The sequence below is a fragment of the Cyrtonyx montezumae genome, unplaced genomic scaffold (genome assembly GCF_038088225.1).
Source record: "Cyrtonyx montezumae isolate F1298 unplaced genomic scaffold, pur_monq_1.0 scaffold_46, whole genome shotgun sequence".
NCBI classification, from domain to species: Eukaryota; Metazoa; Chordata; class Aves; order Galliformes; family Odontophoridae; genus Cyrtonyx; species Cyrtonyx montezumae.
The window spans coordinates 753,566-766,525 of NW_027072052.1; the positions used below are offsets into that span (position 1 = coordinate 753,566).

Sequence of the window (12,960 nt, forward strand, 5' to 3'; positions counted from 1 at the left end):
CTCTCTCTCTCTCTCTCTCTCTCTCTCTCTCTCTCTCCATAAAGCCTCAACTCCCCTCTCCTGCCCCCAGCACCCCTCCTAACTTCCACTTTGGCCTTATCTAATCAGGACTATCCTTCTGATACGAGGGGGCAGCTCCCACCAATTGTAAACGCCTCTGGATTTTCCTGTGCAAAGCCACTGTCTCCCTGTAGATACCAAGTGCCATCCCTGGACAACTCCTGTTCCTCACAGTGCTCTCAGCACCCGAGCCTGCCATCTCCAGCTCCCCGTGCTGTACCATGTGCTGAGCACCCCCTTGGGAACAAAATTTATCAGCACCTTCCAAACCAGCTCCTAGAATTGCACATCCATATACCAAGATGGGTGCTACAAATGGCCTTCCCTCAGGAGAAGAATGTCTCTAATGAAAGCAAGGCACACAGCAGAAAACTTCCCCCAGCATCCCAGCCTTGCCCAGCCACACTTGTCCCAGGACGGCTGCAGGCTGTGCAGCCGGGTGCCCAGGGCTGTCGTGCAGAGCAGGGTCAATGCTGTGCCCCAAGGGGCTGCGTGCCGGGGTAGGGACTCTGCTGCCTGCCAGGCTCAGCACTCAGCCTGCCCAGGAAGCTGCCCAGGGGCAAAGAGCTCACAGCTACTCTGCACCAAAGGGGAATTTCCACAAGGAAGACCAATACTGGGATTTTCTGCTGTGTTTCCTATTTTCTGCTTCTAGGGGAGTGTAAAGATGTAAAGTGAGAATCAGAACATCACATATCATGTTTGAGCACACAGCTGAGAGTCCTAAAATGCTTTCAGTCTCTCTTGTTCTTATGAGCATGTATTTTCCTTGCTGAACCAATTGAGATTCTCTTATGTTCCCTTTCTCACTTGCAAACATGAGCATGCACCTACACAGTGCCTGCTAACAGGATGGGTTCTGATCAACAAATAGGAATGCATTGCATCTGAGCTGGTGTCTGTAGGTTCAGACAGGAAAAAGATGAGGAAACACTTTCCAGGTGAAAAGTCTGCAGGCAAGAGAGATATGATCAGGGAATGAGAGAAAAATAATAGCTTAATCTTTTGAGAGGAAGAATTTCCCAGAAGAAAACATACAACTGCCTTTAACGTGGACACCTTCTTCTGAACAAGCCCCCACCCAGAAATGCTTTTGCCCTCACAGCATTTAGATCCTCTGCAGCCAGAGCTCCTTCAGAGCATAGGAACATCTACTCAGGCTTGTGTCCGTCACCCTCTGCAGTACCTGCAGATGTGGGCAATGCAGTCTGTGAAGCTGGAAAAGAGTTGGCTTTCCCTTAATGAGAGGTCATTTTTAGGATGCATCTCCCTAAGGCCCTTCGGAGCTGTGATCTGACCTTCAGGATGCAAATCTTTCCCATGGCCTGAAGAACAAAGTCGAGGGAAGAAGCAGAGTGATGCTATATGCATGGAAATGCTGTGGGGTTGGTGAAATGGATGTTAGGTGTCTATTTTAAGAAGCGCAGTGATGAGGTCTTGCTCACGTCCCTTGAGAAAGGGTGGGCGTTGTGTGATGAGCAGTCGGTTCCTCTTCTCTCAGCAGGGTCTGGCTTCTTTGGAAGGCAACTTGTGAATGCACTTGCCTTCCATCTCCAATCTGTGCTATTTCACAGCAACTGGAAACAAGCCCATGAGCTCCCCTTATCCTGCACTAAGCAGCAGTGAATCTCTTTGCCTCTCAGGTCTCAATCACACTGAGTGTGATTTCACACTGAGCCATTCACACTGGGTACAGCAGAAGTGCTCAGGATTTCTGACTTCACTGAACACCCTTTGGGCATCATGAGTAGGATGAAACCATAGGAGAAAAAGCATCCCTAACACTTTGGTTTTCAACCCACACATTTCTTGTGTCAGTTGTACAGATGCCTACAATTACTTTTGCATTAGAAGTGATTTCAACTGACAAATTCTAAAAGAAAATCTGTGACCACAGTACCAACACATTCCTCACAGGGACGTGGTTGTTTCCTTGAGAGAAGAAAGGCAGAGGCCTTCATGGCAAACTCAATGTCATGAACTGTAGTTTACATCACTGACCTCAATGAACATTTCCCCCTTGGAAAGACCTGTCTCTAACTTTCATACTCCTTGGACAGGTCCTCATGCCCACAGGTCCTGATACCCAGAAGTGCCAAATGCCCAACAGCAGCTCCATCAGCGAGTTCCTCCTGCTGGCATTGGCAGACACGCAGCAGCTGCAGCTCCTGCACTTCTGGCTCTTCCTGGGCATCTCCCTGGCTGCCCTCCTGGACAACGGCCTCATCAGCACAGCCGTCACACAGTCATGGCCTATGACTGCTTTGTTGCCATCTGCAAGCCCCTGCACTACAGGACCCTCCAGGGCAGCAGAGCTTGTGCCACCATGGCAGCAGCTGCCTGGGGCACTGGAGTTCTCTATGCTCTGCTGTACACTGCCAATACATTTCCTATAGCACTGTAGCAGGGCAATGCTTTGGACCACTTCTTCTGTGAAATCGCCCAGATCCTCAAGCTCTCATGCTCACAATCATACTGCCTCCGGGAAACTGAAATTATTTATTTTACCAAGATGGGTGCTACAAATGGCCTTCCCTCAGGACAGGAATGTCTCTATTGAAAGCAAGGCACACAGCAGAAAACTTCCCCCAGCATCTCAGCCTTGCCCAGCCACACCAGTGCATGCTCCAGGGCTGCACACTGCCAGAGAACAGCCTAACACAGTGCTGGACCGTGAGGTTAAGTCCCAGCTTTTCCCAGACAGAAGTACAGATGAGCACCTTTTGGTTTTGGTGAACTACTAGGATTCAGCAGTCATCCCCACATCCACCTCACGCAAAGCCATATAGCCAACTATGCAGTTCTGCTCTTGCACTGTGGTTAAGCTGATGGTCCTTAGAAAGTTCTTCCATGCCCATTAATGGATTCACAGTAAGTCAGTCCAGATGTCCTTCCAAAAATCATAACTGATATGAAAAAAAAGTGCATTGTGCATCACAGTGAGAGGGGTTACAGCAGGAGTACCAGGAAGGTTAAGTTGGCAGCGCAGTTCTCAGCATCCTAGCAGAGAAATGGGAGAGAGAGCCAGGGGATGGCAAGGCAAGTAAAGAGCAATCAATTGCAAGGCCAATTCTGCTCAGATTATGTGATTTATTGCCTAACCAGGAGCAGCTATGATCATAAGTAATACACCTAAACTTGCCCCAAGCTGTCTATATCTTAAATCACCACTTCCTAAGTTTTCAGCTGAGTTCTCCCTCGTGCAATGCAAGAGTCAGGGCTCAGTAGCCTACTCCAGCTCTGGATTTCCAGCTCCACTCAGGAGCAGCGAGTGACCCGCAGGAGACCTCTGAGGAACGAGGACCTAGCTCCTATAAAGTCATTTCTGATCTTTTAAGAGACTTATCAGGTGAAATCTTTATGCAGAAGAGACAGAACACCCACAACTTTGTGCCTGCGTCTTCCCAGAGATCCTCATTTTGCACTCATCATTTCAAGGGGGTCAGTAAGGACTGTGCAGTAAATAGCTACACAAAACCAAAGCCAAGCCAAAATCACACGGTTCCTCTTTAACCCCAGAAAGGACTCTGCCATCCCGCACTGCGTGGCCAGGGCACTGACTGAAGCCATGTGTTGGGTCGTAGGAAACACAGATGAGAAATTGTTTCAGTTTCCTTTGTTACAGTGGCTTAGGCTTGCGAATCTTCCCAAAACCTGGTGCTACAGAAACCCAATACTGAAGGCATGGTGTAAGCAACCGTACAGCAGAATACCTTTGTGTGCAGTCTGGCCTCGCTCGGTCTGTGGGGTTGCGGGGGGTGGAGGGAGGACAGGGTTGTGTTGGCTTTTCTTTCCGTGAGCCACATGATAGAAATGTCCCAGAAAGTCGTGGGTTACCTTTGGAGTTCACTTCATTCTAATTTACATAGTGTCTTTTTTTTTTTTTTTGTGTGTGTGTGTGTGTACTGGTGTGAAATGTATATGCCGAGAAGCTCATGTATTTTTATGTAAATATTTTTTGTGGTTTCCCCACTGCCCTCCTCTGTAAATATTTAGAATTCTCATATTCTCACTTTTTATGATGCAGATGTGGTTTTGTTTCTGTTTTTTATTTGTACTGTAATGCAGCAATCCAGACTGAGGTGTCATGTATTAAGCAAAAGCAACAGTCCCACTGAGCTCACACTCAGATGTACAACGTGACAGCATTAATCAAGCCAGGTTAAAAACTATTCCTGGGTACATGTGTGCTTGTGCCTCTGCCTCAGTAATTAACAGTAAAAAGAAAAACCTGGAAAGCCAGTTCAGGGCCACAGCAGGGATCTCTAAAGCCAAAGGACAAGGTGACTTTGTGCTCATGTGCCAGTACCCCTACTGCTGCTCGTCTGCCTGTCACAGAGCGGCCCTGACCGCTGCGTAGCGAACAACAAAGCGGCCTGGGCATCTTCAGGCCTCTGTCCTTCTCACCCAGCACAACAGGGCAGCAGAAATAGCTCAGCACAGACGGTGTGGGCAGACAGATGGCAGCGGCCATGGGGATTCTGACACAGCAGGCATATGGCTCATTGGCAATTAATAGCAAAAGTAATCAGGAGGACTTTCAGCAGGTCCTCTCTGGGGGGGACACCTGTAATGACTGAGGGTTATTGCGTTTGGTTTGGCCTCGCACGTTTCACAGAGCCCACGTCAGGGACACGAGAAAAAAAAGGAGAGAGAAGGAAAGGAACAAACTGGGGGAGCAGGAATGAATGTGGAGTGGGTTATCCCTGCGTGCTCCCACCAGGTGGCACTGTCCAACCACTTCTCACTGCCAGCTTTTGGGCCCACTCACGAGAATTAGGCTTTGTTCTTCTAGTCAACTCTGTTCAGGTGTCCGACTCCTGATACCTAGGGAAAGATTTGGGGGCGTGTTTTGGGGATGAGATTTGGGTTTTTAGCCTCTGGCTTAATGTCCTGGGGCAGGAGGCTCCTGGAAGTGATAACCAGAGCAACACAACGGGTCCACAAAAGGCACACATGCAAAAACCAAAGTCTCCCCTCCTGCAAATCAGCGGTCACCCTGAAGGACAGACAGTCTCATCAGGAGCAATATATTCCAGGAGAGCCTCTTCCTGCTGCACTTCAAGTTGTCAATTTAGACACAACATTTATAAAAACAAAGTGCCAGACAGGGCCAGGTTCTCAGCCAGGCAGCCAGCAGAGCCACCTCCACAGCCCAGGGCTTGCCCCCAAGGCTGGGAAACACCTGCCGTGCCCCTCGCCCCTCCATCACGTGCTCACCTTTCACAGGCTTCACTTATCAAGATCTTTTAGCTGTCTTTCTGAGAAAGATCTTAGTGGTCACCTCACGTAAAGGATTTGTTACGCATCTCTGGTTCCTCTTCTTTCCTTTCAGTTCCACTTCTCCCCCTTCATCCAGCCCCAGCGGATGGGAATGGGAGCACAGTCTGTCTCAGCTTCTACAGAAGATGATGCTGTGAATGGGTGGGCGCACAATGAAGCGTGTGCTGGCCAAACACAAACAGGAGACCACATGTTGGGCATTCAAGATTCACTAAACAGAAGAGGGGAGGTTTGTTGATAACACCGTGCAATACAACAGCCTTCCAGCTCACACTTGCTGAGGTACATGTAGGGAACAGAAGGTGCCTCAGTTACTACAGTGCAGTCTCCGTTTTCTGCAGCACAGCAAGAGAAAGGCTACTCTAAACATCCTCCCTCCCCTCCCCATGTTTCTGACAGCACTGCCCAAGGCCGGCTGCCCTTTGCTGTTTGCTCTCTTATGATTTACTTCAGCACATGGCCAACATCAGTAACACAGATTACTGATAAAGCAAGCATCAGTGCTTTCCAACTCACTGATGTTTGAAAGGCTTCATGAAGCCGTGGCGTGTTCCTGTATGCAGCAGATAGGAAAAAGGAATAACAAGAAAGCATACATATAGGTAATTAATTTTTTAATTTTTTTTTAATGATGTTCTACTGTCACTAATGTCCAAGAGGCAAAAGCCAAACTCAATACACAGAAACGGAATCAGACTGAAAGCAGCAGTTGATTTGTGTGTCTTTGCGTCCCCTTCCCTTCCAGGCAAGCAAACAAGGCCTTTCAGAAATTGCTGCTTTATTCAGCAATGAGAGGGGTTGTGTAGATGGAATGCTGGATTCCAAAAGTGCACACAGGTGCCTGGGGCTTGATCAGCATCACCTGGAAGGAGGAAAAAGGAAAGGCAGATCAGCAAGGGTCCTTCTCTTCTCTGCTGCCCTGGCAGCCCGCTGTCCCAGTGCATCCCACTGAAGGGAAAGGGAGCGGGAAGCTGCTGTCCCTTCCTCTGCTCGGAAGTGGGACGGTGGCAGGGAGCAGGCCTGCTGTCTCGGCACTGGGTCCTTGCAGGCAGCAGCTCTTGGGCTGGAGGAAGCCTCAGGGGAAGGGGGAGAGGCGTGAAGGCTGTGCTTGTGAAACAGAGGGGGAGAGCTGAGCAGCTGCCTTACCCCCTGGCCCATGCTGTAGTCTACCGGCCCGGGCTTCGCAGCATTGGCCGTTCCATGGTGTACGCGGGAGCCCTGGTTCTGTAGGCATCCACAGCAACTCTGGGGAGCGCCGGAGGACCCGGAGTCTGCAAGAGAGTCATGGCCGCACAGGGCTGGCATCACACCCAAGGCTCTTTCTCCCTGCAAGCCTGCGTCAGGCAAAGGCGCAGCAGGCTTGGAAGCCCCTGTGGCACAGGGAGAGCGGCCCAGGTTCCAACGCTAACATGGAAAAGAGGAGCAGCAGAGCTCACCTTGGCAAGGTCTTCATCAAAGTGACCGTGCTGGCTCCTTCCTGTCAAGGAGTAGCAAGGGCTGGCCGATGTGTAGGCTGTGTTGGGCCCCATCACCCTGGGCAACATGTAGGTGTCAGGACCTGCAAGAGGAGCAGCAGCAGAGAGTGAGTGCGTGAGGGGCTGGGCTGGAGGAGACGGAAGCAGCAGAGAGGGGCAGCCTGCCCAGCCCGCTGCTGGGAGCAGGACAGAGGTCTGGCCCCTCTGCCAGTCCCTCCCTCGACTCTGGCACCGGGCGAGTGCCAGCAGCTCCAATCCCGAGCAGCCGGCGCTGAGGCGGGCCGAGAGGAGCTGTTCCTCCAAGAAAGCTTGCGGCCCCAGCACCGCCTCCTGCCACGCAGGCTGTGCAGTAGGTGGACACTGCTGGTGCTGAGCAGCAGCCCAGCTGTCCCTGGAGGATGCTCAGCCCAAAGGGTCTGCCTTTGTCTCTGGTCAGCGTACCTGGAGTGCGGTCTGTCCAGATGGGCTCCCGCCAGAAGGCCACGGACTACACCGGAGGGCACTTGAAGACGTGCCTGCTGGCTGCCTCGATGCAATAGTCACCTGGAGCAGAGGAGAAGAGCAAGAAAGTGAATTCCTGGTCCCCTTCCACAGCTGCAGAGACAATTTCCCGAGGAGAAGCTCTTCTGAAGAGCTGCAGAAATGCTGCGGGACCCAGGCAGCACCTGGGAACGCTTTTCTGTGCCCCGCCACTGTGTCCTGCCTTGCTGCCCCTCCTGTCAGCCCCCTGCTCCTTAGTTCTTTCAGGACTTGGGGTCCTCGTTCCCTTGGCCCATGGTCCTGGGCACTTGTCCTTCTCTATCACTGCTCAGAGCATTTTGTGTTCTCTCACAAAAGACCTACATCTCCATCACAGCATGAGCTGACCCACGGCAAATGTGCTGCACAAGTGGTACTCACTTGGTCCGGGGGTGATGGCAGTCTTTGTCCTGGGTCGTCCCTGGAGGTGGGTGCCCGGAGCCACATACTTCCCCTTCCTGGTGATGGCAGGCTCCACAAAGTAGCAGCGACCTGGCCTGCAGCTCTCCACTGCAGGCAGTTTAAACCCTCTAAAGCTGTACGTGGGGGCGCGGGCTTTGGTGGGGCTGTGGCCCACGTAACCTAGGAGGAAAAGCAGAAGAGAGCACACCTCAGTGTGGCTGCATGTTTCTAGCTGCTTTGGAACAGGGGCAGTTAAGTGCCCGGCCCCCAGTTTCCCTTCCCGCGTGACTTCTTCCTCCAAGAGCAAAGCAGGAAAGCTGCACAGGACCTCGGAGCACAGCAGAGTACGTCCCTTATTGCAAGCAGCCATGTGAGTGCCTTGCAAAGTCACCAGAAAAAGACAGTGGAGCTTTGGCCAGCACGCTGCCTGTACCCAGCAGTTTCCAAAGGATTTCCCGCACCACCCGTGCAGGCACTCCACAGTGAGAGCCCCCTAAGGGTCAGCTGTTCTGCAAGACCCCGTAACGCCTCTGTACAGCTGCAAAGCTGAGCCTGTGCTGGGCAGAAGCGGGCCCCTCTTTCCCTGGGTCACACAGGGCAGCGCCGGCGGGATCGGCCTTCCTTGGCCAGGCCTGGCTCGCTGCTGCGCCAGAGAGCCGGGAGGCTGTGACAGAAAGGGGAAAGGCTCGGGAGCTGCTCTGCCCCATGACGGCCCCAGCGCGCCCCATGCCCTGGGAACGGTCGCTGTACCTGTTGTCCCCGGGATGCAGTACTGGGGCCCGGGGCTGGGGAACTGGGCCGAGATGAGGCCGCGTGGGCGATGAGGTCTCCACGTCCCCACCCAGGCTCCGTCCATGCTGGCGCAGAGATGCCTCCAAAGCCTAAAGGCAAGAGCAGAGATGCCTCCAAAGCCTAAAGGCAAGAGCAGAGGAGTTACTGATGGGCTGCCCTGACAGAGGCCACAGGTGAGCTTTGCTTCCTGCCCCCCACGCCTTGCAGCCCAGAGGGGCAGGCAGGAGACGAGTCTCTCCTTTGCTCAGCTGCCAGCTGTCCGCCACGTGGCTTGCAGCTCCTGAGCCAGAAGGGCCGGCAGCAATTTCTCCTTACAATCCGTGACATAGTCATCAAACTTGTGAAATAAAGCAATCTGAGCAAAAAAATGAAAAACTCGTGAAGAAACTTCCTGAAATAAGGGATGACTCTGAAAATTTTTGAGATAAAAAGTGACGCATTTCTGAAAAATTTCTGGAAAAAGGAAAAAAACTTGATGAGAAATCATAAAACAGTCCTCCATAAATTATTGGGAAGAACAAAAAAAAGCAATTAAACAGAAATGTTGATAAGAAAAAAATAAGCAAACCCTATGAATGCAGCCTTGGGGCATGGCCCTGGCAGTCCGTGCCATCCCCTCCATCCCCAGAGCGCTGAGCAGAAGAGATGCATACAGTGGGCACATCTGGGATCTGTTCCACGGGGCACAGCTCTGCAGGGTGCCCTGCCTGGGCTCCTCGTACAGATAAGCCCTTTCTTGTTCTCAAAATCATCTAAGAATGGAAGTGTCTGTAGTAGGGCAGCCAACCTGGTTTGATTACAAAAACAATGGAAAACCTGACAACAACTGATTTTTTTCCACCCTGCTGGCATTTCTCATAGGATCTCACGGCACTTCCAATAGGTACTGATGTACTTCCATACACCAAATGGCAAGGGGCTGCCTGTTAAGTTTCTTAAATCAAGGAATAATCTCCAACGAGAGAGCCTGTAACCTGATTTATTTACAAGAAACCCCTCTATGTGAGCGTTGCTATGAAATACCTGCTCTTATTTTGCATGTATGCAGACATAAATCCATAAAGATCAACACAGACAGATTCTCCTTGACGCCACTATGCAGCATAAGGGAAATTCAAGAAGGGCCTTCCTATGCCCAAGTTGAGACCTTTGCAAACACAGGGTGTAAAGGAGCATTTTCACTCCCACACTTTTCAAGCATCCCATTGGACAGTACAGATGGACTCTTTCACAAATAGGCTTCTCACCAATGTAGAGCTGTAACACAGCCAGCTCCAAGGGCTTGTTTGTGCTGTGCCTTGAGAAGAAGTGCATCCCAAAGCCGTCCCCCACTCCATAAACACAGATGTTGATCACAGTTTAAGGTGGGCTGTAAGAACAATGAAGGCACAGGATTAGTGTGCTTACACGGGCTGCTCCCTGCATCAATCTCAAACTCATCTTCTTTACTGTGACCTTTCAGCCCTAATCCAGCAGAAATAAGCAGCGGTTCCTTAAAGGAATGCTGGTGGATTACTGGGGGAGTTAGAAAACCACCACATCAGGTTTGCTCACATACTGGTGTCTTTGCTGATCTCGCCAAAATCCTCATGTGCTCTGCTGTGACTGCTGCAGAAAGGAAACTTGCCTCCTTTTCTCAGGTACCTGGTGGGAGCTGGCTCACTCTGCTCTGCATGCTGCTCCTCCTCCTGCAGAGTGTCAGCCAGCCCCTGAAAATCACCAAGATCTTTGTCTTGGAAGCTCTGCTGTTACTACCAGTGTGGCCTTTCATCATTCAGGAAATTTTATTCAAGCCAAGAGGGAAAAGCAACTCACTGGGACAGGGCTATTTTCAGAGCAGGACTCTCTTGGGACAGGGTTATTTCCAGAGCAGGACTCCTGAGAACCCTTGTCTCAGTGTTCCCAGATTGGACCCCATAGCATTCATCCACTACAAAGCAACAGTCTTTCTAAATTATTTCTTTTTTCTTTTCTTTTCTTCACTTCATTCCTTGAAATGCACATTCTGATACAGTATCCTCATTTTTCTGTAATGAATTCAGAGGCTTTGCCAAAACTCACTCACAGTGGAAGCCCCACCTAGCTAATGTTCCTCCTTACAGCACAAATCTAAGGAGTGTAGTTGTAAATTCTGAATGTCACAAAGCTCAGAGACCTTCTGAGACAAACAGACAAAGCAGAAAGCTGCCTGCTGGCACCTCACAGGTCAGCAGCAGAACTGGGGAGGGAACCTCAAACTAACACCATCCCTTCCTGCCTGTCCTGTTTCTTTTCCTTCTAGATCCAACACTGCCAGGAGGTTTCCTCCATTCCCACTCCCCCACTGACTGTTTTTGCTGAATGTGCTGCACTGATACCCTGACAGGGCAGGTCTCAGCCTCCAATCTGGAGTGAAAAACTGTGCCACCTTCCTAGACTCACTCTGTTTATTTTTTTATTTAGCGTGGTGTGATGACAGCATCATCCAGGTTCTCAGCACAGACACTGGTCAAGGTTTAATGCAGGCTGTTGGCGGATGTCAAAATCAACGCCAGAATGCAATGGCAGACTGTGAGGTTGCACTGGATGTCAGGCTGAACATGAACCAGTTCTTCCACATCCTTCCAAGAGGACAATTCATTCCTTTTCCTAAATAAAGAGCAGCTAGTCTATCTGCTGGTCTCTTACTATTTCCAGGTCTGGCTAGCACAGGATTTGGTTCAAAGGCCACTCTGGAAAGCAGAAGGTAATTTGGAACAGGTACTGGCTGACATGAGGGCTAATACAGACTTGCCTCTGCAACCCAGCATATGACACTACTTTGCTTCTGTGCTATCACCAGCTCAGAAGCTTTCTCGTCAGTTGATATCAAACACAAGAAAGGGCCACATTTTGGAGAGGGAATTCAGTGAGTTTGGGCATTTTTTTCTTAGCAAAGTGACCATGAGAACCACTGGAACACCTTGCTTAAGAGTTGTTACTGCTCTGGGTAGGCAGCTTTGGAGTCTGAAGGAGTGAAAGGGGAGGGCAAAAGTGCAGGAGTGTTAAAAACATCACGCTGTGCTCTAATGCAGCAACAATGCACAGACATGGCCTAAAACCAAACTCATTATTTAGCTCATGCACCATACCTGCATTCACCTGTCAGTAACTGAGATCAAGGAAGCGCTTGGCAACTGCATTTCTGACACACAAAGCCTATGGCACTAACACTGTGTGCCTCCTGAGCTCCAGAGCACTGCTGAGGCACCCAGAGTGGTTGGTCAGCTCTGAAAATGCTATCCAGAATGCTGAGAAGCACAACTTCTTCCCGTGCGGCACCACTCTGTTGGTGCTTCCTTGGGTCATGCTGGAGCTGCCCTTCCCTCCCAGCTTGGTGCTCCCTCTCAGCTCCAAGCAGCTGCTGGACAACCCAGGGCTGTCCCGGGACTGAATTTCACCACACTTCCTGCTGCAACAAGTGGGAGAGACGTGTCACCTGTCACACTCCCTCCTTCTGAGAGCACTGTCCTACGGAGGCTGTTCCACTGACTGACCTCTGGTATCCTGATAGACCTCACATACACAAGACAAGGGATTGCTTCCTACAAGAACAAAAATCATTCTACTAGAATAAGATGATGGGATATTACAGGGGGCGATTCTGTAACAGAGGACATTCTTTCTGCTCAGATGTCATTCAGTGGAAGCAAGAGACAAAGGCACATCAGTCAGGGAGCAGAAGCGCTTTCAAAGTAAACTATCTGTAATACATACAACAATTGCCTCTACTTTGCTAGCAGCATGCTGTGCTCACTGAAAACAATCCCCAGCGTGACCTACATTTTCAGCCAGGTGCTAGAACATCTCAGACAGTGCCCAGAAGATCTGTGAAGCTCAGTGTGTTCAGTGCTCCCTGACCTTGCTCGGCCCTGCAGCACCTCACAACTGTCAGGCCTCCCAGACAGCTTGGAGTGCAAAACAAACCCATAAGGAAAACTCTTTTCTCCAGGGACAAATGCAAAAGGCACAGCCAGTGCTCTGCAGGCTTGTGGGTGGCAGAGGGCCTGCGAGCAGCGTGATCACAGAACTCCATTCTAATCATAGGTACGTTAACTTCACTGCTATTGAGTGCCAACTGCTCCAGATTTCAACGGAAGCAGTGAGACCACAGTCAGCTCTGCATCCCTGCGTGCTGCATTGGCTTTTCATTCACAGTACAATGTATGGTGAACTATAAGCAGGAAGACCTACACCAATCTACTTGCATTTAGCAAAGCACACATCAAACCTTCAGCTTGACACCCGGGTTGGAGCGGTTCAGGCTGCACACGGTCAGTGCCCCTCCAATGATGCAGACAGCAGTATCCTGGGGCCTGTAAGAAAGACACAAATACAAAGCTGGAATAATCCCGCAGCAGCCACGGGCATGGAGGCAGCAATCCTGCTGTTATCTCCCCACATCACATTT

The 12,960-nt window shown here is 50.7% G+C and overlaps 1 protein-coding gene across 1 annotated transcript; it reads right to left on the bottom strand.

Annotated features, from left to right (window-relative positions):
* Positions 1 to 6,011: 6,011 nt before the first annotated feature.
* Positions 6,012 to 8,613, bottom strand: LOC136055702 (ciliary microtubule associated protein 1A-like). The gene is given in 7 exon segments (XM_065747570.1): positions 6,012 to 6,205; positions 6,490 to 6,533; positions 6,536 to 6,614; positions 6,780 to 6,901; positions 7,260 to 7,361; positions 7,719 to 7,919; positions 8,490 to 8,613. Coding segments are annotated over 7 exon segments (738 nt in total). The 5' UTR covers positions 8,596 to 8,613; the 3' UTR covers positions 6,012 to 6,121.
* Positions 8,614 to 12,960: the final 4,347 nt, after the last annotated feature.